The sequence below is a fragment of the Salpingoeca rosetta genome, assembly GCF_000188695.1.
Source record: "Salpingoeca rosetta unplaced genomic scaffold supercont1.28, whole genome shotgun sequence".
Taxonomy (NCBI): domain Eukaryota; class Choanoflagellata; order Craspedida; family Salpingoecidae; genus Salpingoeca; species Salpingoeca rosetta.
This window is the reverse complement of record NW_004754906.1, coordinates 23628-51127: the sequence shown is the minus strand read 5'-3', so window position 1 is coordinate 51127 and position 27500 is coordinate 23628. Positions and strand designations below refer to the sequence as shown.

At 56.0% G+C, this 27500-nt stretch overlaps 7 protein-coding genes across 7 annotated transcripts in view; 3 read left to right on the top strand and 4 right to left on the bottom strand.

Annotated features, from left to right (window-relative positions):
* PTSG_09297 (uncharacterized protein) overlaps positions 1-3495 on the bottom strand; it is a gene marked incomplete at both ends in the record, with an annotated part of 4041 nt that extends 546 nt beyond the window's left edge. Inside the window, 11 exons of the mRNA XM_004989496.1 lie at positions 1-673; positions 861-993; positions 1210-1366; positions 1491-1592; positions 1843-1926; positions 2080-2126; positions 2246-2351; positions 2498-2605; positions 2735-2809; positions 3011-3254; positions 3428-3495. The exon at positions 1-673 is cut by the window's left edge and continues 546 nt beyond it. Coding sequence (XP_004989553.1) covers positions 1-673; positions 861-993; positions 1210-1366; positions 1491-1592; positions 1843-1926; positions 2080-2126; positions 2246-2351; positions 2498-2605; positions 2735-2809; positions 3011-3254; positions 3428-3495 — 1797 coding nt within the window. The remainder of the gene's footprint in view (positions 674-860; positions 994-1209; positions 1367-1490; positions 1593-1842; positions 1927-2079; positions 2127-2245; positions 2352-2497; positions 2606-2734; positions 2810-3010; positions 3255-3427) is intronic.
* Positions 3496-3769: 274 nt separating this feature from the next.
* Positions 3770-6268, bottom strand: PTSG_09296 (uncharacterized protein; the record flags this gene model as incomplete). Its single annotated transcript, XM_004989495.1, has 7 exons — positions 3770-3964; positions 4149-4283; positions 4533-4685; positions 4980-5165; positions 5275-5432; positions 5691-5760; positions 5924-6268. The coding sequence occupies 7 exons, from the start codon at positions 6266-6268 to the stop codon at positions 3770-3772; spliced, it is 1242 nt and encodes a 413-aa protein (XP_004989552.1).
* Positions 6269-6445: 177 nt separating this feature from the next.
* PTSG_09295 (uncharacterized protein) lies at positions 6446-11503 on the top strand. Its single transcript, XM_004989494.1, has 15 exons — positions 6446-6946; positions 7113-7185; positions 7354-7599; positions 7803-7862; positions 8049-8106; positions 8311-8384; positions 8582-8698; positions 8973-9056; positions 9288-9395; positions 9543-9650; positions 9816-9961; positions 10372-10467; positions 10601-10646; positions 10791-11039; positions 11214-11503. The coding sequence occupies exons 1-15, from the start codon at positions 6600-6602 to the stop codon at positions 11283-11285; spliced, it is 1884 nt and encodes a 627-aa protein (XP_004989551.1). The 5' UTR covers positions 6446-6599; the 3' UTR covers positions 11286-11503.
* PTSG_09294 (uncharacterized protein) lies at positions 11394-14396 on the bottom strand. Its single transcript, XM_004989493.1, has 9 exons — positions 14257-14396; positions 13669-13796; positions 13408-13502; positions 13150-13223; positions 12884-12958; positions 12615-12755; positions 12215-12420; positions 11844-11942; positions 11394-11710 (listed from the first exon to the last, which is right to left on the bottom strand). The coding sequence occupies exons 1-9, from the start codon at positions 14368-14370 to the stop codon at positions 11560-11562; spliced, it is 1083 nt and encodes a 360-aa protein (XP_004989550.1). The 5' UTR covers positions 14371-14396; the 3' UTR covers positions 11394-11559.
* Positions 14397-14983: 587 nt separating this feature from the next.
* PTSG_09293 (uncharacterized protein) lies at positions 14984-16252 on the top strand (the record flags this gene model as incomplete). Its single annotated transcript, XM_004989492.1, has 2 exons — positions 14984-15484; positions 15769-16252. The coding sequence occupies exons 1-2, from the start codon at positions 15108-15110 to the stop codon at positions 16250-16252; spliced, it is 861 nt and encodes a 286-aa protein (XP_004989549.1). The 5' UTR covers positions 14984-15107.
* Positions 16253-16812: 560 nt separating this feature from the next.
* On the top strand, positions 16813-19383 carry PTSG_09292 (solute carrier protein). Its single transcript, XM_004989491.1, has 7 exons — positions 16813-17039; positions 17439-17494; positions 17683-17788; positions 18096-18206; positions 18422-18478; positions 18646-18745; positions 18956-19383. The coding sequence occupies exons 1-7, from the start codon at positions 16976-16978 to the stop codon at positions 19377-19379; spliced, it is 918 nt and encodes a 305-aa protein (XP_004989548.1). The 5' UTR covers positions 16813-16975; the 3' UTR covers positions 19380-19383.
* A 305-nt stretch (positions 19384-19688) lies between these two features.
* PTSG_12865 (uncharacterized protein) lies at positions 19689-27305 on the bottom strand (the record flags this gene model as incomplete). The annotated part of the gene is made up of 16 exons (XM_004989490.1): positions 19689-20040; positions 20267-20966; positions 21139-22713; positions 22943-23478; positions 23760-23990; positions 24291-24422; positions 24535-24633; positions 24765-24927; positions 25081-25161; positions 25370-25453; positions 25714-25797; positions 26082-26165; positions 26363-26451; positions 26645-26714; positions 26973-27056; positions 27253-27305. The coding sequence occupies 16 exons, from the start codon at positions 27303-27305 to the stop codon at positions 19771-19773; spliced, it is 4335 nt and encodes a 1444-aa protein (XP_004989547.1). The 3' UTR covers positions 19689-19770.
* Between the last annotated feature and the right edge of the window lie 195 nt (positions 27306-27500).

Here is a 27500-nt window from a genome sequence, read left to right as displayed (position 1 = left end):
ACGGCCCAGGTGCTCATCATCATCATCATCATCATGTCCTTCTTCGTCGTCACGCTGTGTTGGCTCTGGCTGCTCCTCCTCTCGGCCATTGGCCATTGCACCCCCAACGTGTTCCGCCTCCTGCTGCTGTTTGGTCGGGCCATCGGCGGTGGGCGCATCTTGCTGTTCCTCTCCCTCCTCGTCTTCTTCTTCTTCCTCCTCCTCTTTCGTGTGTTCTTCCTTCTCCTCCTGATGGTCTTCCTCTTCGTCTTCCTCGTCGTCTTGTTTCGCTTCATGGTTCTGTTCGCTGCTTGCTTCCTCAACGTCGTCATCGCCAGGTTTGTCTTCCGTGTCCACACGTGCTTCCTCCTCTTCTTCGTCCTCTCCGCCACTCACCGCCTCTGCTTCTTCTTCACCATCGCCATTGTCGCCGTTGACCATGAACGCGTCCTCCGCCTGCTCGTGGTCTTCATCGCCATCATGGTGCAGCTGCTCCTCTTCGCTCATCTCTTCTCCTTCATCTTCTTCTCCTCGGTTGTCTTCGTCGCTCGCTCGCTCTCCCCCCTGCTCCTCATCATCATCACCACCGTCGCCGCCCGTGAAGAACAGCTGCGCGGCCGCCTCTGCCAGCGTTGTGTCAATCTCAACGCTGTCGCTTGCCAGGAATGGATTTGTGTGCGTCCGATCAAGTCTTCTGTGCACACACACACACATATACATACATACACACGCACACGTGAGCAGGTGCAGAATTGACATGAGAAGCATGAAAATGTGGCTGCCATTTAGTGTGCATGTGTACATAATGTGTGCCTGTCAATGTGTGCTTTGTGAGAGACATGTGCAACACCAGCGCAGTGCAGTGCAAAGCGGTCCCATACCTTCGTGGACTGCCAGCGGTTGCTGTAGTTGTGGCTGCTGTCGTCTGTGCACTGCTCGTACGTTCAGCATCAGCACGATCCTCGTCATCACCGCCGTGTTCGCTGTCATCTGATTCGGGCGACTGCAGCAGTTCTACAGATGTTCATGGTGAGGAGGGAGGAGGTGTGAGCGAGAAAGTATGTGTGTGTGTATGCAGTTGTGTGTGTATGCAGTTGTGTGTGTATGCAGTTGTGTGTGTGTGTGTGTGTGCGTGTGCGTGTGTGCGTGTATGCAGTTCTCTGTGTGCGTGTGTGTGTGCGTGCGTGTGTGCATATTCAAACCACTTTCCACTGTGCAGGTAATACGTACCGACGTAAGTGTGGGGGAACACGCCGACACGTGTGCCAACCTGTCCCCGCCACCAGCCCTTGGTGTTGTTGTCCAACAGAACAACCACATCTCCTTTCTTCAGCGCGAGTGCATTCTCGTCGTAAACGCTCGGCACGTAATCCATCACCGCGCGCGCCTGCACAGTTGCAAGGGGTGAGTGATTAGGGACTGGGAAGGGGGTGGTGACAAAAGGGGAAGACTAGGGGGTGCATGTGCGACCAAGAGAGTGTGTGGTCAGGGGATCACACAGGAGCACACACCTTTGGAACGCTGTCATGTGCTGTCTTGACAACGTTGCTGAGGAGTGCGCGTACGTGCTGGGTCTTGCTCTTGGGCACCGCTTCAAGCACGTCCATCACCGTCTGTTGACCAAGGAGGTGGTGGGATGGGGGTTGGTACGTGCGAGTGGGAGTACGTGAACAAAAAAAGTACGCCATGAGCGCAACAAATACAGGACGCCTTGCTTGCAAGCAAAGCACCCTGAGTTGCAAAGACAACGTAGCACACTGCAAGGAAGGTTGGTGTGTGTGTGTGTGTGTGTGTGTGTGTGTGTGTGTGTGTGTGTGTGTGTGTGTGTGTGTGTGTGTGTGTGTGTGTGTGTGTGTGTGTCACCTGGCCGTGTGCGTTGGTGATGGTTGGGTCCACGCCGGCATCGATGAGGATTTTCACAACGCGCGTCCGCCCGTACAGCGCAGCCTGTGCAACATCGCAGCAACGTGAGCACTCATGTGCGCGTGCGTGCGTGTGTGTGTGTGTGTGTGTGTGTGTGTGTGTGTGTGTGCGTGCGTGTGTGTGTGTGTGTGTGTGTATGTCAAACATTCGCGCTTGCATCATGGTGGATCGCAGCACCTCGTGAAGTGCTGTTCCCGTCTTGCACGTGGCATTCACATCCATCCCTGTCATTGACACAAAGGTGTTAACAGCGTCAGCAGCAGCGGCACCAATGCAGATATATACATGTGTGTATGCATGTTTATATGCTGTGGACCATCAGCAATGCAGCACATCAGCGTACCATGTTTCAGGAGGAGGTTAACAATCTCGTGGTGGCCGTTGCACGCGGCGAGGTGGAGCGGAGTGTGGTGCTCTGTGGCGCTGCTGCTCAGCAGCTTTGGGCTGTGCTCCTGCACACACGCACGCGAACATGTGATGGTGGTGAGAGGCATGACAAAGGGGCGCAATCGTGTTAGCAGATATGTGAGGAACAGAATGCAAGCAGGGCATTGGAGGGCGCACGCTTGTGCAAACAATGCACACACACACACACATGTGTGCGCACCAGGAGGACGACGACGGCTGCGGTCCGTCCATATTGCGCGGCGAGGTCGAGGGCTGTCTCGCCAATCTCGTTCGTGCGAAGCGCATCAGCCCCATACTAAACACACACACATGTGTGTGAGTGTGTGTGTGTGTGTGTGTGTGTGTGTGTGTGTGTGTGTGAGTGTGTGTGAGTATGTGCCGTGTCTCTGACTCTGAGCCTGTCTTTGTCTCCTCTCCATCGTACCTTGAGTAGGAGCGTGAGGACTTCCGTGTTGCCGTGCTGTGCAGCCATATGCAGCGCCGTCTCACCAGACAACGTCTACAAGGAGCGTTGATGTGGGAAGGGGTTGAGGACTTGATGAGTGGAGGTGATGCCAGCGGATGCACACGTGCACATGTTCACAAACACGCTGATGTGCTGGTGTGTTGCACATGCACAGGTGAAAGTACAAACAATGCACACACAGCCAAGTGCAGGCAACACACACTCACACGCATGCACACACATGTGTGTGGTAACCTGGGCGTTGATGCTAGCGCGGGCCTGTGCGCTGCGTCCCGTGATGAGCAGCTGGGCGACGCGCGCGTGGCCACTCCAAGCGGCCAGGTGTAGCGGACAGCAGCCTTTGGCGTCGCGAGCGTTGGCGTTGCTGCCCATGTTCAGCAGCATCTGGCACGCCTCGTAGTGTCCATGCAAGGCAGCATGGTGCAGGGCCGTGTAGCCAACATCGTCTTGCGTGGTCACCGTTGGCCCTCGCCTCAACCTGTGTGTGTGTGTGTGTGTGTGTGTGTGTGTGTGTGTGTGTGTGTGTGTGTGTGTGTGTGTGTGTGTGTGTGTGTGTGTGTGTGTGTGTGTGTTGCGGACAGGCTTCCTTCGCAAGCAAGCGTTCCTTCTGTGCATGCACAGGTCTTCCATCTCACCACTGCCATCACTTACAGTGGGGTTGGTTGCTTTGAGAGCAGGCGCTCCAGCTCGGCGCAGTTGCCGCTCTGTGCGGCCTTCATCAACTCATCCTCTCTCCCCATCTCAGCTGCCCCTCTCAATGGACGAACGGGGCTGTCGTTTGCTTTTGTAACAGTGCGACTCGCAAGCTAGCAAGCAAGCCGAAACGAAAACACCAGGCAAAGCGGTTGTGGTGTTGGGCGTCGTTGTTGTTGTTGTTGTTGTTGGCATGCATTCATTGTGTGGAAACGAAAACACAAACAAAACTCACACACACACACACATGAGCAATCGTCAGGCAAGAAGCAAACAGGGTTGACATTCCACAGGTTGGTGTCACTCGCTGCTGCTGTTGGCGTCTTGTTGCTGCGCGGGTGCCTCTGTGTCATCGCCTGCCCCTTGTGCGGGCGTAGCGGGGGCCGGGTGCTGCTTGCATTCTGCGAGGGCGGTGCTGACGGCGGCATCGTTGCCGCTCATAAACGCCCCAACAGCTGTCATCAGCGCCTGCAGCTGCGAACGCATCACCTCGCACTGCACCGACAGAGAGAGCAAAGAGTGTGTGAGGGAAGAGTAAGGTGAGCAAGGAGAGGTGGCTTGGGTAGGTGCGTGTGTGTTGTGGGGGGGGGGAGGAAGGGTGCACGCACAAGCAGAATCCACAAGGAACCAAGCAGCAGCACCACCGCTGCCACCACCGCAAACAACAGCAGCAGCGCACCCGCTGGGAGTCGAACTGGTCGAGGGCGGCAACGACGTCAGCGCGGAGGGAATCAAGACGCGTGTACGACTCGAGGAACTTCTGCTCGGCCACGGGCGTGCGCGGGGAGTGCTGCGCCTTTGCTTTCTCATACGCCTGAGTTGAAGAAGACACGGGATATGGAGGGATGCGGGTTGGTCGAGGAGGTGGTGATGGGGTGTGGTGTGGTGGACAGAGGATGGAGAAGTTGATGGAGGAAGACACGAACGAACGCATGTGATTACAAACGCAAGCACACACACACACACACACACACGCACACTTACACGCAGAAACACACACATACACAACACACACACACACACAACACACGCAGAGCACACCAACAGCCGACAACGCCCTCACCGAACGGAATGCGTCGTACTCCAAGCGGGCGCTGTTGTGTTGCTGGATGAGGTGCAGGGCATTTCCGGCCAGCCCATCCGCCACACCAAGCGTCTGTGTGCGGAAGAACTCGAGCGCCTCCACCAGCGGGCCCGCCTGCCCAGACATGCTGTCCTGCAGAAATGGTAGTGATTGACCGGGAAGGAGAGGGGTTGCAGTGGCAAGATGCAGGGTGAGCAGGACGCGAAAGGATCAGGTGCAAACTGTGCAGACATGCACACATACAGAGCAAACAATACACACAGCAAAGCACACACACACAAACACACACAGCAAAGCACACACACACAAACACACACAGCAAAGCACACACACACACACACACACACACACACACACACACACGATGCACCGACTGCCCAACCCGACCTTGTCCCTCCCCTTCCCCCCTCCCAAGTGCTTGCTAACCTGCATGCGGCTGGCGGAGGAGAAGTGTGGTGCGAGGTCTGTCTCCAGATCGGCGATGGCAGCCATGCAGCTGCCCAGGCCAGCCTGCACCTTCGCTGCCTCGCGTACGGTGGCAATGAGATGGCGCACATGCTCGGCCATTGCGTGGTACTGCTTCTGCCGCTTCAGAAGCATTTCGATGCGCGGCTGCAAGCACACACGGACAGGACATGAGATAGAAATATATAGCACACGAGGAATACAGGAATATGGCACACGAGGGATGCGGACAACAATGTGCACAACAACACCACACCTGAAGCTCAAGGTCGACGGTGCGGTCGCCGTAGCCAAGCGACTCGTTGAAACGCTGCCGGAGGATGCGCAGCTTGCGCCCGCTGTCGGTCAGTTCACGTGACACGTCATCTTTCAGGTGCATCAGGTTGGGCTTGGCCTTTTTCGACCACCACGACGCTGTGCCGAAAGTGTGTGGGCGTGTGTGAGGATGTGGATGTGTCGGTATGGATGTGTGCGTGGATGCGTGCGTGGATGTGTGAATGAGTTTGCATGAATGTATGCGTGCATGTATGCGTGCATGTGTGAATGTGTGTGAGTTTGCATGAATGTATGCGTGCATGTGAGAAGGTAACAATGTGAAAGCGTATTTGACAACCACCCATAGCATGCGTGCACTCCCAGCGCCAGCTGTGACAATAGCACGGATGCACTTACAGATGGACTGCACGACTTGTGGCGGCTTGCGCTGCGACTGCTCCTGGTCTTCGGCAGATGCTTCTCCGCCCTGGGCATGAAACACACGGGTCGTGAAGGTGAACATACAAGGCCAAGTAAGTCAAAGCATGCATGCACAAGCCGCCCTCTCAATGCATGCCAGCACCACCAGCGAAAGAAGATGTGCTGTCAGCACGATAACCGCGCGCTTCTCCTGCCAACACCAGGGATACCTGGGCGCGTGTGTCTGCTTCTGGCAAAGGCATGTCACCATCGTCGTCATCAGCAGGCTGTGCGTCGTCGTTTCCACTGGTTTTACCCCCGGTGTTCCCGCTTTGCGCATTGTCATCGCCGTCGTCGTCATTGCCATCGTCATTGTCGTCCTGCAGATCAACCTGGTCTGTGGACGTCTCCACTTCCGCCGTCTCTGCCTGCTGCTTGTCTTGCTTGTTCTTCTTGTTCTTCTTGTTCTTCTTGCTCTTGCTCTTCACCTGCTTGCCTTCCCCTCCAGCATCCTGCTGCTGCTGCTGCTGCTCCTGCTGGTCCTGTCGCACCTCTTGCTGCTCCTCGTCAGCCATCGTCCGTACTTGCTCGTTGAGCTTGGTCGGTCACACACACACACACACACACACACACACACACACCCGAGCACACAGCAGCTCACGGTTTCTCGCTGCTCTTCTTCTCCTCTCGTTGTCTTCTTGTCTTGCTTGCTTGCTTGTGTGTCAGCGGTGAAAATTGTGTACATTTCCAGACAGTTTTCCTCTGTCGTGGTGGCTGCGCAGACGAACGACGACGACGGACGTTCTCGCTTCTGCTTCGATTGAGGTGCTGCTGTGATTGCACGAGGCTTTTGAGGCAACACTGCTACTGCTGCTGCGGTGTGTTTGAGCAGGTGGGCGAGCAGCCATGGTCAAGGAGGAAGAGAACGGGGTGGTGGCAGAGACCGCCACGAAGGTGAGCGCAGGTGGCGCGACAAAGCAAACCAACAGCACCAGCAACAGCAACAGCAACAACCATGTCAAGAGGGAGGATAAAGTGGTGAATGGCAAGGTGTTGCGTCGCGCTGATGGCAAGAAGAAGAAAAAGAAGAAGAAGAAGGCGGCCAAGCAAGCTGCAGCACAAGCGAACGGGGCAGCTGCAAACAACAACAAGGAGGCATCAGCAGCAGCAGCAGCCGCTTCGAAGCAAGCAAACGACACAACAGCCACGCCAAAACAGGAGGAGCAGCTGGACACAAAGGCGCTTGACGTCGAGTGAGTGTTGGGGAGTGCTCGTTTGTGGTCGTGTTGTGTGTGTATTGTGTATGTGTTGTGTGTGTGTATTGTATGTGATCGTGTATGATGGTGCGTGCTCGTGCGTGTGTGTGTGACTCATATGCGGTGATGTGTGCGTGTGTGTTCTGGCTTGTTTGCTTGTCAGGTATGTTCCCGAGGAGCTGAAGGTTGAGGATCCTTCCGCTGCAGAGTTTGCCGGTGTCTTCGAAGCATTCAAGGTACTATTATATGCATCTGTGTGTATTCGATTGTGCGTGTGTGTGTATGTGTGACTGTGTGTGTCTGTGTCTGCTTTTCTGTTCGTATCAAGTATTGCATGCTTGTGGAGTGGTCGCTCATTATTGCCTCGCCACCCATGCTGCTGCTCTGTGTTGATCATCGTGTAGTTCCGCGAGGAGGACGAGGATGCCGCAGCAGAGCCAAAGAAGATCACTGCGAGCGCGCCTGTGATTGAGGGCGACGCTGTGCGGTTTGTGGAGGATGAGGAAGAGCAGCAGCTGCTGTCGAAGAAGAAGCTGCGCAAGATGAACCGCCTCACCGTTGCTCAGCTCAAGCAGGTGGTGGACCGACCAGATGTTGTCGAGATGCACGACGTCAACTCTGCAGACCCAAAGACCCTCATCCAGCTCAAGGTGTGTGTGTGTGTGTGTGTGTGTGTGTGTGTGTGGGTGAGTGTGTGTGTGTCATTGTGGGTGGATTGCCAGCTTTGTATGTGTCTGGCTGTGGCGTCATCTCTTTTCGCTGTTTTGTGCACCAGTCAACGCGTGTGCGCACCACCGATGACCCAATGCTTTGTATCCACATCTCACCTCAATCTACGCATCTCATTTGCCAGGCGACCCGCAACACAGTGCCTGTGCCACGCCACTGGTGCAACAAGCGCAAATACCTGCAGGTCTGCGCTTAGCCCCGCGTCAGCATGCCTGCTCCTGCCTTGACACTGTGTCGCAGCCTGATTTTGTGTGTGTGTGTGTATGCATGTGTGTGTGCGTGCATGTGTGTGCGCGTGCATGTGTCCCACGGTGCATCTGCTCGGTGCTGACTGCTGCTCGCTGCTGCGTCGTCGCGTGCATGTGTGCAGGGCAAACGCGGTATTGAAAAGCCGCCGTTTGACCTCCCAGACTTTATCAAGCAGACTGGTGAGTAAGAGTCAAAACGTGTGCGTTGTGTGTGTGTGCGCGTTGTGTGTGTGTGTGTGTGTGTGTGTGTGTGTGTGTGTGTGTGTGTGTGTGTGTGTGTGTAGTGTGCGTGTGTGAAAATGAACATCATCCTGATCGCGTCTCTTTTTCTGTTCGCTGACCTTTCATTAATCCCCACCGCCTGCCCTTGCATCACTGTGCCAGGCATTACGGAGATGCGCGAAGCCCTGAACGAAAAGGAGGAAGCGCAGGGGCTCAAGGCAAAGATGCGCGAGAAGGTAAACCCATGTGTTGAGCTTCAATTCTCTGGTACCTGCTGTCAGTCATACATCCTCATCATCATCATCACAATTACCATCACCAGCGCCGTGCGTCTCACCACTGTCCTTGTGATGACATTAATCACTGTGTGTGTGTCTGTGTGTGTGTGTCTGTCTGTCTGTCTGTCTGTCTGTCTGTCTGTCTGTCTGTGCAGGTGCGACCGAAGATGGGCAAGATGGATCTCGACTACCAGAAGTTGCACGACGCGTTCTTCCGCTGGCAGACCAAACCAAAGATGTCCATTCACGGCGACATCTACTACGAATCCAAGGTGCGCGCTCTACGTGTGTACGTGTGTGTATGTGCGTGTGGGCGAGTGTGAGCGAGTGTGTGTGTGTGTGTGTGTGAGTGAGTGTGTGAGCGAGTGTATGTGTGTGTGTGAGTGAGTGTGTGAGCGAGTGTATGTGTGTGTATGCTATTTATGCTTGTTTCCTCCACCACTCCCCCCTCCCTTAGTTCTCCCATTCCTCACCTCAACCACCCAACCCCCTCCCCTCTCGTCGACTTGTTCTCCTCATCATCACCACCGCCATCGCTGCCTGCAGGAGCTTGAGACGGCGGTTCCGGACCGCAAGCCTGGCGATCTCTCTGCCGAACTGCGCGAGGCCCTCGGCATGCCAACAGACCCGGTGCGCAGCCGTGAAGCTGCCTCATCCATCGTGCCCACGCACACACGCAATACACAAACACACACATGCACACACGCAGCACACAAGCACACACGCACACATGTGCATACTCAGTGCATAAACACACGCACTCATTTACACACACACACTCACTTATTGACACACACCCTCTCTCTCATTGTCACGTGTCCACATGGTTCCCCCCCCCCTCCTTGTCGGGTCTCTGTGCAGTCTGCCAAGCCTGTGCCGCCGCCATGGCTGCTGCACATGCAGCGCTTTGGGCCCCCGCCGTCGTATCCAAACCTCAAGATCCCCGGACTCAACGCCCCGATTCCGCCGGTCTGTTGCGCCTCCATCGCGCGGCCGCTGTGTTGAGCGTTGGTGCAAGACCATTGCTCTCTGTACGGCTGCAGCTGTCGTAGGCTTTGCCAACACTCACGTGTATGATAACCATGCCTGACACGACAACCCGCGTGTGCTTGACAGGGTGCATCGTACGGGTACGAGCCGGGCAACTGGGGCAAGCCGCCCGTGGACGAGCACGGCAACCCGCTCTACGGTGACGCCTTTGGCACAGACGCACAGGCCTTCAACGTAAGCACATGGGGGAGGGGCGTGGCATGTTGGTGTTCAGTAGCGGCAGTGGTGGTGGTGGTAGTGGTAGAGGTGGGTTGGGAGTGAGTGCGCTGAATTCCCGTCTCTGTTGCTGTTTGCGTGCTGACTGACTTGTGCTGTGTTCGCTCGCTGCTCGGTGCACAGGAGGCGGCGTGGGAGGCGGATGTGGAGAAGGCGCCGTGGGGAAAGATTGAGAGCGAAGAGAGCGAGAGCGAGAGCGAGGAGGAAGAGAGCAGCGAAGAAGAGGAGGAGGAGGAGCCCCTCGGATTCAGGACGCCAAGCGGCACTGTGTAAGTCGCGCCCAGACCCAATGCTGCAGTGTGCATGCGTTGCGTCTGCGTACGTATGCGTATGCGTGTGCGTTTGTTTGTGCGTGTGCGTTTGTTTGTATGTTTGCATGTGCTTTTTTGTTTTGTTTTGGTGTGTGTGTGTGTGTGTGTGTTGTTGTTGTTGTTGTTGTTGTTGTTGGTGTTGTTGTTGTTGTTGTTGTTGTTGTTGTTGTTGTTGTTGTTGTTGTTGTTGTTGTTGTTGTTGTTGTTGTTGTTGTTGTTGTTGTTGTTGTTGTTGTTGTTGTTGTGCATGCTTGTGCACATGTGTGTGCATGTGCGCGCGCCTGCTTCTCCTCGCCCCGATGTTCGTATGCAATTCAACGGTACCCTCGAACCCCTATTCATACCCGTCCCCCCTCTTTGCCCACCAGGTCTGAGGCGCCGAGCGGCATCTCGTCCATCGGTGTCAGCACCCCCGAGGCGCTCGATCTCAGGAAGAAGTCCATCGAGGAGGCCATGGAGCAGACGTGAGCCCCCACCAACATGCCGTCTTGCGTGTGTGTGTGTGTGCTGTGTGTGTGTGTGTGCTGTGTGTGTGCTGTTTTTGCTTCATTGCAATACCATGGTGCTCACGTCCTTTCCTTGGCGTTGTGCGTGCAGGGAACAACCGACGCTCTACAAGATTATCCCGCAAAAGGACACAGCAGTACGTTTGCTTGCTTCACTTGCGCGCTTGTGTGATCATGCATAGGACGTTGCTGTACTTGCTGTTTTGTTTGCTGCTTGACATGCTCACATGCTGATGTACTTTGTCTAACCCCCGTCGCACGTGTGCTCCACGTCTGAACAGGTTGGCCAGGAGCGGATGGGGTCGGCGCACGTGTACGACATCACCGCCGCACAGCCCGGCACATCGCCGCTCGACCGCGCTGCCGGCCGCAGTGCCGGTCCCGGCGGTGGTGGTGTTGACATCTCCATCGACAACCCGGAGGAGCTGGAGCACCTGGACAAGACGCGACTCGACGCCGCGTACGCATCGGCCGCACAGGCACGCGCCGCTCAGCGCGAGGACTTTAGCGACATGGTCGCAGAGCACCAGGTGTGTGTGTGTGTGTGTGTGTGTGTGTGTGTGTGTGTGTGTGTGTGTGTGTGTGCATGTGTACTTGGCATGAGATGCGTTTTTGGGTGTATTGTTCTTGTGCATGTTCACTTCTTTGCTTTTCTGTACCATCCCGTGGCTCACCTTTGCCAACTCTTCCCGTCACCCGCACAGGCCAAGACGAAAGCAAAGCGGAAGAAGCAGCAGGACCGCAAGGACGACAAATCAAAGAAGTTCAAGTTCTGATGGCCATCCAACAAGAGGCTGCACGCGTGTGTTTCTCTTGGCAGTGTTGTTGATGGTGTTGGTTCATACGCGTCTCGTCACATCTGCGTTTGCTTTGCTGTTTGATAGCTGTCCATCCTTTTCTTCCTTTCTTTCTCAACACTGTCGTGCATACGCAGCAACACACATTCACATACACGCACAAATGCTTGTCTGTGGCAATTAAACAGAAATCAGGATGTTGGGTGGTTGTTTACAAGAGAGACGGAAACCAGTTCACGTTGTGTCACGTTAGTTATGAAGACGACAAGCCTCCCTCTTCACCATCACCGTCGCCATCGCCATCATCACCACCAGCATCGGGCATGTCATCTGGGTGGGGCAGGTTGCATCTGATCACGCCCAACTTGTTCAGGCGGTCAATCAGCGACAGCAGCTCGTGGGCCCTTGATGGCAGCAGCAGATATGGAGGGGTGGGAGATGGCGTGTTGTGTTGAGAGAAGCGCGTCAATACATCATCATGAACGCAAGCACAACACCACATGCATGCATGAGGTGAGCGCCCATGGCAAGACTTACGTGCGTTCCTTCTCCTCCTCGCTCGACCACTGCACGGGCTCACGTGTGGCGCGCCGGCCGCTGATCGGATCAACACCGCGGTCGACGTCGTCGTCCTCACTGCTTTTGGGGATGGCACCAACGCGGAGAGGAGGTGTGGGTATGTGTGTGCGTGTGTGTGTGAGTGTGTGTGTGTGTGTGTGTGTGTGTGTGTGTGTGTGTGTGTGTGTGTGTGTGTGTGTGTGTGTGTATGCGTGCATGTGCGTGTGTGTGCATGTGTGTGTAAAGTGAGTGAAAAAGGAACAAGGTTTGAGTTGCATGACAAGCGTTGAGGTTGGGACAGTGTACAGCATGCAAGCAAGCAAGCACGGAGACACACCTGGTGGCCGCACACGGCGGGGAGACAGGGTGGCGGGACGGCGACGAGAAACTCGAGCGCGGCCCTGAGCAGCGGCGCCCGCAGCGGGGACGAGCGGATGGCGTGCCATAGCCATGGCGCCAGCGACGCGGTGATGGCGGAGATGGTGGCGATGAGTGGCGGGTCCAGCGGTGCTGTTTTCCACCACCCGCTGCACACCACGAACAACACCTTCAACGCCTGGTGCACGTGTAACATGGCATTGTCCATGCGAACAGTGAGCATGTGAAGCAGCTGGGGGGACATCACACAAACGCCACAAGGTTCACACACATCGGCACACACATAGGCACACACACACATCGGCACACACATACATGCACACGCACACACACACACACACACATCGGCACACACACACACACAGAGCGCACTTCAGCAGCAAAGTCGGGCTGGGTTGTGGTGTGTGTGGTGACAGTGTCAACAAATGGCTGCAGTCGATTCAAGGACATGAGCTCGTGGTGGAGGGGTGGATAGCTGGCCAGCAGCACAAATATTGCCTTCATCAGCAGTGGCTGCAGGCATGTTGCGGCATTTGTGACACACGTCAGTTTGATGAGGATCAACGGCGCCAAAGGTGCACCTGCAGCAGCGACAACAGCAAACCAGCGAGGAGGTGCAAGCACATGAGCGTGTCACTGACCGCGAATGCGGCTGCTGATTCGCTGCCAGATGGGGCGCTCACATTGGCGGCCGTTCGCTCCAAGACTTCAAGCACCTGTGCAGTGTGTACATGTGAGCAATAATCAAGGCAGTTGTAGACACGTGTGTGTGTGTGTGTGTGTGTGTGTGTGTGTGTGTGTGCACTTTTGTCTGCGCATGTGCCTGCGACATTCATGTGTGTGGATGCAAGGAACGCGCGAGCAAGAAAGAGGATTGGCATCGAGACACCAACGTGGATGTGCTGACCTTGAGGTGTGCCACGAGCGGTTGCAGCAAACCTGGGCTGGTGATGGCCAGGTTGATCAGGACCTTCAGACACTCTACCGCAGGACAAGAGATACGCGACGCAGAGCGGCAGTACGGGTGCTCAGTGTGGGAGCAGCAGTGTGGGAGCAACGGTGTGAGTGGGTGTGAGGTATACGCCATGAGCAAATCGCAGTGAGTGCATGGAGAGCATTGCTTGGTGCTTGGTGCTTGGTGCTTGGTGCTTGGTGTTTGAGGTACCTGCTTCATGGTGCTCCTCAACGCAGGATAAGAGTGTTTGCAGGCCCGTCTGCGTGAGCACAGGCCCCATTCCTTGCGGATCGCGGCTGCATATTCTGCACCGAGGGAACAAAGGGAGGAGGCAGGTGGGTGGAATGGGGGGGTGAGGAAGCAAGAATAAAGACATGGGTCTGGCTATGGCTGTGAGCGAGAGCTGGCGTGGGTGAAGCTCGGTGCTGATTCGTGGATTCACTGATGTGAAGAGGGTACATTCGCCAGTACCTGAGTGCAGACCATGTCGTTGTGATGTCGTAGCCATGTTGCGAAGCGCAGTCGATGAGAAGCTGTACCAGACGTGTCTTTTGTGCCTCTGACACCCCAGCTGCAAGCAGCGACGGCGTGCCATTATGCTGTTCAACACAGATGGAGTGGGAGCGTGAGGTGCGTGCGTGGAGTGAGTGCATGAAATGCGTGCGTGGAGTGAGTGCATGGAGTGCGTGCATGGATGGGTGTCAACCGCCAACACACCACACACACACACATACACATACACACACACACTCACTCACTCACTCACTCACTCACTCACTCACTCACTCACTCACTCACTCACTCACTCACTCACCCACCCACCCTCTCACCCACTCACCCACTCACTCACTCACTGTCTCACTCACTCACTCACTCACTCACTCACTCACTCACTCACTCACTCACTCACTCACCCACCCACTCACCCACTCACCCACTCACTCACCCACTCACTCACTCACTCACTCACTCACCCACCCACTCACTCACATCACAGCAACCCGACACGCAAGAATGCAACAGCCCACAGCGCAAAACAATCAGGCACATGCATGGTACCTCTGTGACAAATGCCTGGATGGCCTTGTTCATCTCAGCCACACCACTGACCCCATCGCTCCCATCACCACCGTCACCACGACCATTGGCGGTGTGCAGCAACTGCTCCGCCATCGTCGCTTGCTGCCTCGGCACGAAACCTGGCGAATGATATCCAACATTGTTCGTTACCCTCTCGGAAACGGAAGAACTCTCGTCGACCAGCTGAGCCAATCGTTGACACACAAACACGCACACCGCTCTCATACACACACACGACGAACAAGGAGGAGGAGTGAAGCACCCCCATTCCGTGAGCCAGCAGAGACAGCGTGTGTGTTTGTGTGCATGTGAGTGAAAGGAGAAGGGACATTTTGTTACCTGCAGTGGTGACCCACCGTTTCTGTTTCACGCAACGCAAAACCAGGTGTGCGTTGTACGTTGTGCGTTGTGCTGTGGGCGGAAAATGTGTTGTTGTTTGCGCTGTGATGTAACCAAGTGCTCCACATCCATGCATGCAAGCTCACTCGCTTGTAATGCGGGAGCGTTTACTCCGTCCGGGTGTGTGTGTGAGCGTGTGTGTGTGTGTGTAAGTGATCGTGTGTGTGTGTGTGTGAGTCTCTCTCTCTCTCTCTCTCTCTCTCTCTCTCTCTCTCTCTCTCTCTCTCTCTCTCTCTCTCTCTCTCTCTCTCTCTCTCTCTCTCTCTCTCTCTCTCTCTCTCTCTCTCTCTCCCTCCCCCCCCCTGACCCGCGCCTCTTTCCTTGTGACATGTAGTTTCGCCCACGACCATGCTCACCGCGATGCTCACGTACAATCCTCCCCCTCCTCCTCACCTCCTTCCTTGCTGGTGTGCGTGTTCGCGCAAACAGTCATGGCGCAACGATCGACTTTGCAACGCCGCACGGCGACAACGGTGAAGCGACAGGACGTACCTGAGCGGTCTGTGAGAGACGACCCAGAGGCGGATCTGTTTGAAGATGACGACGACAGCACGAAGCACACGCGCTTGACGCTGATGGAGGAGGTGTTGCTTCTTGGCATCAAGGACAAGGAGGGTTACACATCGTTTTGGAACGACTGCATTTCGTCTGGGCTTCGCGGGTGCATGCTCATTGAGCTTGGGCTGCGTGGAAAGGCCGAGTTGGAAGACACAGGCATGCGCCGTCGCTCCATCTCCTCCCGAAAAGTTGTCGTCACGCCAAAGGGCGAGCGTCCAACCGGCGATGTGATCCTCGACGAAGCACTCAAGTCAGTGGAGGCTTGCGGGAGATTTGTATGTGTGTGTATGTGTATGTGTATGTGTATGTGTGTGTGTGTGTGTCTGTGCATGCGTGCGTGCGTGTGTCTGTGTCTGTGCGCGCACATATGCGTGTGTGGAAGGAAAGATGAGGGAGGATCTGGGCGTTGAGAACGGTCATTGTTCATGTCTAACTGCTGCGCACACAATGCCACACCCCCATTGTCCCACCAACCCCCGACACACACACACACACACACACACACGCACACGCACGCAAACTGCTGTTCATCAGGCACCTGAGAACGACACACCCTGGGGAGACAGTGCAGGACTGGGTTGAGCTGTTGAGTGGAGAGACGTGGAACCCGCTGAAGCTCAAGTACCAGCTGCGCAACGTGCGGGAGCGACTGGCCAAGAATCTGGTGGAGAAGGGCGTGCTGACAACGGAGAAGCAGAACTTTCTCCTGTTTGACATGACGACCCACCCCGTGACAGACACGACGGCCAAGGAGCGCGTGGTGAAGAAGGTGCAGGATGCGGTGCTCTCCAAGTGGCAGAACGACGCCAGCCGCATGGACAAGCGCACCCTGGCGCTGGTGTACATGGCCCACGCCTCGGACGTGCTGGAGAACGCGTTTGCGCCGCTGTCTGACGAGGACTACGAGCTTGCGATGCGGCGCGTGCGGGAGCTGCTTGATCTTGATCCAGAGGTCGAGGCAACAAAACCAAACGCATGCGAGATTCTCTGGGCCGTCGTCGCCGCCTTCCTCAAGTGACGGGACATTGGTGCTCACGTGGTGTCGTGCGCTCGTGTTGTTGTACTGCAGCGGTCTGTGCCATGGTCGTGGTGCGTGGCCAAGTACTTGGCTCTTTGATAACGTGAACGTCCTGTTCTGTCTGGTGTTGCCAGTTGTTTTCTTTGGTGGCCGCTGTCTGTTGTGAGTGTGTGTGTGTGTGTGTGTGTGTGTGTGTGTGTGTGTGTGTGTGTGTGTGTGTGTGTGTGTGTGTGTGTGTGTGTTCACTTCACTTCCTGCAGAAAACCATGCAGTCATGTGTCACATCATCCCTTCCTTTGATTGTTCGTGTTGCGGCTTGTTGCCTGACTTGCTTGCTTGCTGCTCGTTGGTTGTCCTGTGCTCCCTATCGTGTCGTCTGGCCTGCTTCCCCTTGTGCATGTGGTTCCTTGATCAATCAAAAGCGTCAGTTGAGCATGCGTGCATGCGGCAAGGGGAGGGGGGCTGGCACAAGCAACGCAAGCAGCAAAAGCAAACAGCAAGCGGCAGCTGTGAGCTCATCGTCCATCATCATCATCATCCTCATCATCATCATCATCACTGCGTGTTGCACGTTTGTTGCAGTTTTGCGCCCACAAATCGCTCTCGCCACGTGACGCCACAACACCGACGAGGGCAGGCGAGAAGGACGCAGGCACGCTGGAGCAAGTAGCGGTGCGTGACGTCGTAGAACAGCCAGCAGAACAGTCGCCATCACCGCACAGAATGGAAGATGACGAGTACGAGTCTCTGCCACCAACAGCAGGGCCAGCCATCCACATGGTCGCAGGTTGGTGGGCGTGTTGTGGCGTGTTGTGTGTGTGTGTGTGTGTGTGTGTGTGTGTGTGTGTGTGTGTGTGTGTGTGTGTGTGTGTGTGTGTGTGTGTGTGTGTGTGTGTGTGTGTGTGTGTGTGTGTGTGTGTGTGTTGTGTGTGTGTGGGTGTGTGTGTGTGTGTGTGTGTTTGTGTGTGTTTGTGTGTGTTGTGTGTGTGTGTGTGTGTGTGTGTGTGTGTGTGTGTGTTTGTGTGTGTGTCTGCCTGCGTGTATGTCTGCCTGCCTGCCCGTCTGCGTGTCTGCCTGTCTGTCTGTCTGTGAGATGTAAAGTTGTGGAGCCTACTCCTGCTCCTTTGCTTGTGGAAGTGCTTGTTGCTATCTCTTCATCTCACTGGTACTGATGCGATGCTTGTAGGTGCGGCCGCGGGCATGCTCGAGCACACAGCCATGTATCCTTTTGACGTGGTCAAGGTAAGCTACGCATCGAAACACCGCGCGTCTGTGTGTGTGTGTGCGTGCGTGTGTGCGTGTGTGCGTGTGTGTGCGTGTGTGTGTGTGTGTGTGTGTGTGTTTTGGAGGAGGCAGCCGTTGTACACAAAGCACACTGACCCTGTTTGTCATATGCACACGTGCATGCACACATGCACGCACACTTGCAGACGAGGCTTCAGAAGGTGAACCCGCATCCTGGAGGAACATACAAGGGCATGGCGCACTGCATGTCCACCATGATCAGGACAGAAGGAACGACCTCGCTGTTCAGAGGTGAGGGTGGCTGTGTATCTGCGTTAAAGTGTGCGTGTGTGTGTGTGTGTGTGTCTGTGTGTGTGTGTGTGTGTCTGTCTGTCTGTGTGTGTGTCTGTGTCTGTCTGTCTGTGTCTGTGTTAAAGTGTGTGCGTGTGTGACTGTCCTTTTCTGTCTTTGTGTCTGTGTCTGTGTCTTGTCCTCCCCTGTCTGCTGTTTATCCGTCCACCTTCCCGTCTCTGCCTCTCCCTGCCTATCGTTTGGCATTCTGCGGACACACTTCAACCGACTGACGCATTCACCGACATGGGCGCGGGATTTCGTACAGGGATCAACGCCGTGTTACTTGGCGCTGGTCCGGCGCATGCGCTCTACTTCAGCGTCTATGAGCGCGCGAAGAAGGCCGTCCACGCCGACGGCTCAAAACCTGCAGCAACAGGTGTGTGTGTGTGTGTGTGTGCGTGTGTGTGTGTGTGTGTGTGTGTGTGTGTGTGTGTGTGTGTGTGTGTGTGTGTGTGTGTGTGTGTGTGTGTCCATGTGCCCATGTGTACACGTTTGCCCGTCTCTTGCTGTGCATGTGTGCCTGTGTCTGTCTCGTTTTGTATCTGTGTGGAGTGCTCGCTCATCTTACGCCAACACTGTTCGCTCCCGCAGCCTCTGCCGCCGTTTGTGCTGCGTTTGCCCACGACGCATTCATGAACCCCGTTGAAGGTGTGTTTGATATGCAAGCACGCATGGAAGTGCTGAGCCCATCATCGTCATCCCTGTCTTAACCGAATCATAATCACACACGCACACATGCACACACGCACATACACATACACATACACATACACATTACACATACACACAACCACGTGTATGCTTCTGCTTGTCAGTGGTGAAGCAACGGATGCAAATGTTCCAGAGCCCTTACACAAGCATCTTCCAGTGCATCAAGGCGGTGGCCGTGAACGAGGGAATCGGCGCATTCTACAGGTGAGGACTGTGGATGCTGCTTTCCTCATGCATTCACACACACGCACACACATACACACACATACACACATACACACACATACACATACACACACATACACATACACGCACGCACGCACGCAAACGTTGTCTCTCTTGTGTGCGCATCGCGTACTCATGTGCCTCGGTTTCCTTGCCCCCCCTCGTCGCTTAACCGCAAACCACAAACAGATCGTTCACGACGCAGCTGCTGATGAACATCCCCTTCCAGTGCACGTATCTTGTGACGTACGAGTCGTCGCGCCGCTACCTCAACCCCACCGGGCAGTACAATCCAACCGCTCACCTGCTGGCGGGTGCACTCGCGGGCGCCACTGCCGCCGCCATCACCACCCCAATGGACGTGGCAAAGACGTACCTCAACACACAGGAGCTGTGCAAAGGCGCGCAGGCGAGCGCAGAGCTGACACACACAAGCTCGCGGTACCTCATGGGCATCGTCGTTGCGTGGAGGGCCATCCACGCCGAGCTTGGATATGCAGGCTTCTTCCGAGGCGTTACGGCGCGCGTGATTGCAGCGACGCCGGCTGCAGCCATCTCCTGGTCCGTGTACGAGTTCTTCAAACACAGTCTATCGTTAGTAAAGGATGCTTAGGCAACTGCACCAGAAGCCCGACTGGGCTTGAGGGGTGGAATGGGTGTGACACCAAAGGAGGGGGGGGGGGCTTTCGGCAGTGTCACAAGCACTCGTGCTGTTGAAGACAAGAGTGAACACATGACACAGCCGGCAAAGTGCGCGCGCGCGCGTGTGTGTGTGTGTACGTGTGTGTGTGTGTGTGTGTGTGTGTGTGTGTGTGTGTGTGTGTGTGTGTGTGTGTGTGTGTGTGTGTGTGTGTGTGCGTGTGTATGTGTGTGTGTGTGTGCGCGTGTGTGTGTGTGAATCATGACTGGATCACTTTGTTGGTGTGGTCACATTACGTGTATTCTCATCAACGGAAACGCAGCATGAATTCACTTCATCACGACATAGTATTGACGGGAACTCCTCACATGAGCAGGCAACAGCAGCTCTGCTTTGCGGCGTTGGCGGCTGCGCGATGCTCCTGGAAGCGCTGCATGAACAAATGTGCGGGACCAGCACGAACACCCATCTCCTGCAGCTTGTTCACCCCAACCACACCCGTGTCCACCAACACCTCGAGCATGGCAAAGTTTGCGGCGCCCACTTCTTCCAGGGCATCATGCATGTGCGGCAGCAGCTTGTTGGTCGACAGCCACGCCTTGAACTCCTCGTCAAACTCGACACCACCCTGTTCCTGGCGATGATGACGATTGTAGTAGCGAGGAAGAGGGTGCTGCGTTAGTGAAAGCAGCCGAGAACGGGTAAATCAAGGCTTGAAATGAAAGCGCGTGGGGTTTGAGTGATTGAGACACACACACACACACACACACACACACACACACACACACACACACACACACACACACACACACACACACACACACACACACACACAGCAACACACAGAGCAACACAGATACCTGCATGGGTTCAGGATGTGGTGCTGATGCCAACGGCTGCCCTTTAATCGCAGAGACGGCAACCTGGCGCACCTTCTCCGCAATGTCGCGCAGCTGTGAAGTGCGATCAACAGTGGCATCCAGTGCAATGACCGCGTCAATGTCAAACAGCGACAGCACAGTCTCGCGCACGCTCCTGTGTTGTTGTGGCGACGGCAGGTGCAGCACTTGTGTAAAGTACTGGTCCAGTGCTGTTGCTGTCTCCTTGCTCACGACATTGGGCAGCGTCATCGCCAGCCGCTTCATGTTGTCAAACGAATCGTACTGACTGGCCCCACCCTTGTTCATGCTGCTGCTGTCGTTCGCGTTGTGCCACGCACTGCTCACGAACACAGGCACGACGCGGCGAAGGCGGATCTTGGCGTGCTGCTCCTTCTCATCATCTTTTTCATGCGCCCGCTGGAACTCGTGCAGCGCCAGCATCGTCATCCACTCCAGCAGCACGTTGTCGCAGTAGTCGCTGTGCTGCAGCTGCCTCATCTGCATGATGGTGGCAGCAGAGACGATGGGGCAGGCCACCAGACTCAGCCCAATCGCCGTCATGAACGACAACTTGAAGTTGAGGCCCGTCTCCAGGTTGTTGGCGTCCAGGAACGCAACCAGGTTACGCTGCTCCAAGCGCGGGTGCAGCGCCATCACCAGCCCGCTGTTGGCGCGTTGCCTGTGGTGGTGTGTGTAGGTTGAGGGAGAAGAAGGGGGGATGTGAGGTGAAATGTTGTGCTGCAGCAGTGGTGGTGGGTGGGTAGGTGGGTGGAAGCGACGAACACACCACATACTCACACACGCATGCACACACACACACACACACACACACACACACACACAAGTCTCACCGGTAGCTGATGAAGACGTCATACTTGTCCTGCAGGCCGAGAACGGGCAAGAGAGGGCCATACTTGGCGATCAGGTCATCGGGTGACAGCAGCTGTTCGTCTACCCACATGTCCTGCTTGCGCTTGTGGTGGTGCAGCACATCCTCAAAGAACAGCAGCGTCTTGTCGTCGTACGGTAGCAACAGGCTGCTCTTCAGCTCGGGGTAGCGCTCTCTGGCGGCCTCGCTGATCATGGTGTGCAGCATGTGCAGCATGGCGCGCGGCTGCGCGCTCGTGATCTTCATCTTGATGCCGCCAACAGCCGGCACAAGCTGTAGCTCAAGCTTGGTGGACTCCATGAAGCAGATGGCGTGGGTGCGGCTCAGCTTGGGTTCCTGCGATGCGCCGTGCTGTGCATGCGCCATCACATGCGCTAACACAACCGTAAACAGGCCCTCTGGCAGGAAAGACGCGTGCTTTGCGTGCTCAACTTGCACACTCGCACTTTGCTTGAACTGCTTCAGGCTGAAGGCGACAAACGCTGTCTTCTTCTCGTACCCAAGATACGGGTTGACCTGCTGCGCTGCCGTCGTGCTCAGAGTCACAGATGCCATCGTGCTGCTGTTGTGACGAATCGTCATCGGCAGGATGGCTGGAACCAGGTACTGCTGGTGCCCAGGACTGTTGCCCTTGCTGCCCTTGGCTGTAGCGTTGTCACCGTGGCCAGAGTTGGTGCGGGCGAGTGCTCTGCGGCTGTCCACCAGCTTGGGTGGGGAATACTCAATGCACAGCCCGTACTGCATCATGAGCCGCAGGAAAGGCATCACCAAGTTGCTGTGCACGTCGTTCCACAGCACTCCCAGCAGGCGACGGTGTAGGATGCCGCGGTCAACGAGGTCGTCCCACAGCTGCGCGCCAACGGCCCTTGCCTCGCCATCCCGCACATCGCGATGCAGGTCAAAGTTGCGGATGACGCGCGTCATCGTGTCCACCGCCCACTGCGGACTCAGGATCACGAAATCTTCCATGCCTGGCACGGTGTCGTAGTACAGCACCATTGAGTACAGGTGTAGGAACTGTAGGCACGCCCTCGTCTCCTCACGTGTGCGCAGCCCACACGAGCGTGCAATCTTCACCACCTCGTCAAACGTGAGCAGCGGCCGCTTCTCGTCGCGGGCAATGGCGTTGAGCTTGTCGTAGAGGTGGAGGTATGGCACAGCCACCTCCTGGCTCACGTACTCCTGCGCCAGCGCGGTGGAGGAGATGGTCTGGCGCAGGTCCTGGATCATGGGGTCATTGATGGACTTGGTGTTGTCAACGGGCCAGAACCACAGACCATGCTTGTCGTTGTGGATGACACCAGGAAAGGCCGGGTTGTGGCGAAGGCGGCTGTAGATGTCGCGTGAAATATTCTCGTGCTGCTTACGCTTGCTGACCACATCAGCGAAAGTGCCGATGATGAGGACGGGTGCGCCCTTGGCGTGGAGGTGGAGGGAGGAGAGCCAGTGCTCCATAAACTCCCACGATTCAGCCCGCTTGCTCTTGTCTTGGTGCAGCAGATCCTCCATTGAGAACACCAGCAGGTACACCGCGTACCTGGTGGGTGGGATGCGGGTGTATGGAAGGAAGGTGTGGGTGGGTGAGTCGGGTGAGGAGGGGCTGGGATGAGTGGAAGTCGGATGAAGGGAAACATGCAAGCGTACCGACACACACGCACACGCACACACACACACATACATACACAGAGCACACACACACACACACACATACACACACAGAGCACACACACACACACACAGAGCACATACAAATACATCCCACTCACTTGGTGAGGAAGAAAGGGTGGAAGATGTAGAAGGTGGACTGGCCGCCCAGGTCGAAGATCTTGAACGAGACCTGTGTCTTGCCCTCGCCAAGTGTTGCGTCAAAATCAAAGTCCTTGATTGCCTTCTCCACCTCCTCCTCCGAAATGGATGGGGTGGCCGCATTGTCGGGCGCGTCAGTGTCGTCGTCACCTTGATCACTGCTGCGTGCCTGTTGTCCGGGCTGGCGCTCCACCGCTGGTGCTGCGGTGACATGCACCAGGCGCGGGGACACAGGCCGAGAAATTGATGCTGTGGATGGCGTCGTGGTAGATGCGGTCCTCGAGGAAGGGGTCTGGGAAGGGCGTGTGCTGCGTCCCGTCGTGCTGTCATTCTTCACCAGCCGAGCCGCGGGCTCCTCGTCTTCGACGACACCAGCGGAGAGCTTTGCATGCACCGTTGTCACTGCCTTCTCCATTTCCTTGTCCACGCCCGATTCCTGTGCCATGGCTGTCCCATAGAGACTGCGCATAAATTCGGTCCCACGCTCTTCGCTTTCCTGTGTTGATGTGTGTGTGTGAGTGTGTGTGGTTGAAACGCTAAGTGGCGAAGATGTGCCAGATCTGTCAGGTAACTGCGAACGCACACTTGTACACACACACACACACACACACACACACACACACACACACACACACACACACACACACACACACACACACACACACACACACACACACACACACACACACACACACACACAAACACACACACGCACACACAAACACACGCACGCATACACACCAACACACACACACACCAACACACAGCGCAGCGTACCTTCCAATCGCATACTTCCATGGTGTGGACGGTGACACTCATGTCCTTGCTGGTGGCGCCGAGCGTGGAGTGCTGCTGGCTGTTGAACTCTTTGCCCAAAAGTGAGTCCACAAGCGTCGTTTTGCCCGCGCGGCCCTGGCCAGACAGCCCAATCTTGGCTCGCCCCGCCATGTGCTTGCTGAACCGCGTGGCAATCTCCATCATGCGTGCCTGCACTGCCGCTCTGTGTGCCTGCGAGCACAAAAAGAAAGTCAAAGTGAGAAACTTGCTGCATTGTGCGTTTGTGTGCACTGAATGCCGGGCGCCGCGACCGAAGGAAAGCCTCAACACACACTCACACACAGAGAGAGACACATACACACGCACAGAGAGACGCGCGCGCTCACACGCACAGAGAGACGCGCGCACACACGCACAGAGAGAGAGAGAGAAACAGACAGACAGAGACAGAGACGCGCGCGCGCACACACACACAAGTAAAGAACAAAGCACGCGACAAATCCAGTAAACAGCCTCTTCGAATAGACATACCTGCTCTGTCGGACGAGTGTTTGGTGCAGTGGATGATGGTTGCTGTTGTTGGTCATTGGCTGGCTTGAGCCCTTCAATGGTGGTCAGGGCAAGGTGACCGCTGACAGCCGCTGTATTGTACGGCGTATTGCCCTGGCATCGGAAAGAGACAAGTGTGAGGCGAGGGGACACGAACCGCACAGCATAAGGAAGTGGTGGTGGTGTTTGCAGTGGTGTGAAGACAAACGGTCTCAAAAAGCAACACCTTGCTGTTCTTAATGGCCGTGTCTGCGCCCTTATCCAACAGCAGCTTCACAGTGGCGGGTTGGTTGTGTCTGCATGCGACATGTAGCGGCGTATCGCCCTGTGTGGGTTGGTGGCATTGAGCAACACAGAAAAGGCGGTGAGCACGCGACAGCGCTTGCTGCAGTCAAACTCACAAACAGCAACCACACACACACACACACACACGCACACACACACACACACACACACCTGGTTGTCCTGTTGGCTGACTTGAGCATGGTCTTGGTCAATGAGTGAGGCCACAGCCTCAACGTCACCGTTCTCGCAGGCAGTGAACAGCATCTGTTGTTGCTGAGTCTTCTTCCCCTGACGGGCTTCCTTGTAGGCGGCTCTGCCTTCGGGATCATCGTCCCTGCGGTCGAACACGAGATGAGACACGCCCATCACGAAGCATTGAGGTCAGACACAAACTAATACACACGCATGCAATACAGTTGCAGTGGAGAGGGCAACCGACTCCAGCAATTCAACCCAAAGCGCGCGTAGTCGTGCTCTCTTCACTGACCAGGAACCCGTGTCAATGTTGCGGTCGACGGGCAGCGCAGCACCAAACGCGCGGGCGGTGGCGGGGGAGTTCTTCTCGATGCTGGGTGGAGGTGTTAGCACGAGTCAGGCTGGGGGTGAGCACTGCGTGTTCTGCGGAGAAAGAACGAACGCCCGTGCAAGGCAAGCAAGCGAAAACAGAGTACAGCTATTCACGTTCGCATCCACGTGGAGTGCGCATGGGTGGTGGCCCCAGCTTCGTGCGCGAAAGGCATGTGATCCTCCCAAACATATGGACACTGTTGACATACTAAATGCATTTGAGTGTGCGGTTCTGGTCCATGACAGCTCCCAGCGCGGCGCCTCCGACCGGAGAAATGGAGTTGGTGTACACGCTGCGTGCAACAGGTAGATGAACGTGTGATGAGTGAGGATTGCATGAATGGACATTGGCTCGAACCGAGCTCTTCGTTGCTGGCGGCTGAGTGGAATGGCTCGAGTGAAGTGGATGGTCACGATACGACCGTACTAACGGTGGACACACACCATAGCATCCAAACGAACCATCACACAACACAGGAAGCCCCTGTCATGGCAAACAAGATGGCGCGAGCCAATGACACACACCCACTTGCTTGAATGGTTCAGCCCTTACAGGATTTCCATGATGGTCGTGTTGTGCTTCAGCATCTCTGCCAACGCCTTTGCGCCCAAATCACCGATGGAGTTGTTGCCCAGGCTGTAGAAGCAAGTCGCACACACACACACACACACACACACACACACACACACACACACACACACACACACACACACACACACACACACACACACACACACACACACACACACAAAGAAGGCACATGGTGGGAGGGACGAGAAATAGATGGGTACAGTGAGCAAGCAGCAGCTATACACTCGTCACATGAGCAGACACGCGCACTTTTCAACAGTTCATAGGCCATTAGTCAACGAGGGGAAGGCACATGCCAATTACACTCTTGTTCCTGAGCAGCCACTCACACGAGGTATGTGATGGTCATGTTGTGCTTCAGCATCTCCGACAACGCCACAACGCCTTCATCGCCAATGGAATTGTCGCTCAAGCTGCAGCAACGACGGGGATGCACGGGGATGCAATTTTGGCGCAGGGTGAGCGGAACAAGGCTGAGCAGGCGTGCGATCAGAGAGACAATCACATTCGGGCTATTGGCACCACAACAGCAGGACACGTATGCGCTGTTGATGGTGGCGTTGACGCTCCCCCCCCCCCCCTCAAGTGCGCGTGGGTGGCGGTCACTCACAAAAGAGCCGTGATCGTGGTGTTGTGCTTCAGCATCTCCGCCAACGCCACAGTGCCCTCGAGGCCGATGGACGTGCACGCCGTTGTCACCTGCAGAGGGTACAGCAGGTCGAGACGAACGTGCGTGGTGAATTGGAGATGAGCGGTGAGAGAAGGTCAACACGGCTGCTGGCGTGGGCTGTTGACCCATCACACATGCGCATACGTGGGTGCCAAGAAAGACAGTGCATGGCAGCCGCCTCGAATGACAGCTGTGTGTCCACGCTCACTTGAGTTGCGTGACAGCCGTGTTGTGCGTCAGCGCGTCTGCCAACGCCACAGCGCCGACATCACCGAGAGAGTTCCAGTGCAAGCTGTCAACATGCAACGCAGTGGTCATTGGTAACGACGGAAAGGAGAAGCAGGGGGAGGGATCGTGAGTGGCAAGCAAGGGGGTAGAAGGGGACACTGACATCACACACTGCCATCACACACTGGCTTCAGCCACTGGCTTCAGGTGTGCTGTGCCACAGCGTGGCATTGCGCTCAGCCATGAACTGGGCGTGGGCTGTGCAATCACAACACACGCCAACGACGCTTCTCTCCCATGCATGGGGTGTGTCAAGTCTCACTTGAGCCGCGCGATGGTCTTGTTGTGCTTCAGCCCTTGTGCCAACGCCGCAGCGCCCTCGGGGCTGATGTGGTTGCTGCTCAGGCTGTAGCCAACAACCAAAAAGCACGATGGTGGGAGGGGTGGGAGAAGGGGGAGGTAGGGGTGGTTGGTCATGAGACAAGGGCGAAGGCAGCACGAGGAACATGACATGGCATGATGGCGGCGGTGCACGTGACGATAGCTGCTGGTTCAGTGGCGCGGGTCGCATGCAATCCACATGTACACATACACGCCCGTACTCGAGTCTTGTGACGGTGGTGTTGTCCTTGACAGCCACTGCAAGTGCGCGCATTCCACCATCGCTGATCCGTTTGAACTGAAAGCTGTGTGTGTGTGTGTGTGTGTGTGTGTGTGTGTGTGTGTGTGTGTGTGTGTGTGTGTGTGTGTGTGTGTGTGTGTGTGTGTGTGTGTGTGTGTGTGTGTGTGTGTGTGTGTGTGTGTGTGGTTGGTACAGCACACAGGACGCGACGGCGTTCTGACAACGAGG

Excerpts from the sequence above, each read along its gene's own strand:
- PTSG_09295 (XM_004989494.1), top strand. The coding sequence starts at position 6,600 with ATGGTCAAGGAGGAAGAGAACGGGGTGGTGGCAGAGACCGCCACGAAG. Across the intron at positions 7,600-7,802 it reads AGACCCTCATCCAGCTCAAG|GCGACCCGCAACACAGTGCC; the intron begins GTGTGTGTGTGT and ends CTCATTTGCCAG. Across the intron at positions 7,863-8,048 it reads ACAAGCGCAAATACCTGCAG|GGCAAACGCGGTATTGAAAA; the intron begins GTCTGCGCTTAG and ends GCATGTGTGCAG.
- PTSG_09294 (XM_004989493.1), bottom strand. The coding sequence starts at position 14,370 with ATGGCGGAGCAGTTGCTGCACACCGCCAATGGTCGTGGTGACGGTGGT. Across the intron at positions 12,421-12,614 it reads AGCCCGACTTTGCTGCTGAA|GCGTTGAAGGTGTTGTTCGT; the intron begins GTGCGCTCTGTG and ends CACGTGCACCAG. Across the intron at positions 11,711-11,843 it reads GAGGAGGAGAAGGAACGCAC|GGCCCACGAGCTGCTGTCGC; the intron begins GTAAGTCTTGCC and ends GCTGCCATCAAG.
- PTSG_09292 (XM_004989491.1), top strand. The coding sequence starts at position 16,976 with ATGGAAGATGACGAGTACGAGTCTCTGCCACCAACAGCAGGGCCAGCC. Across the intron at positions 17,040-17,438 it reads AGCCATCCACATGGTCGCAG|GTGCGGCCGCGGGCATGCTC; the intron begins GTTGGTGGGCGT and ends CGATGCTTGTAG. Across the intron at positions 17,495-17,682 it reads ATCCTTTTGACGTGGTCAAG|ACGAGGCTTCAGAAGGTGAA; the intron begins GTAAGCTACGCA and ends GCACACTTGCAG.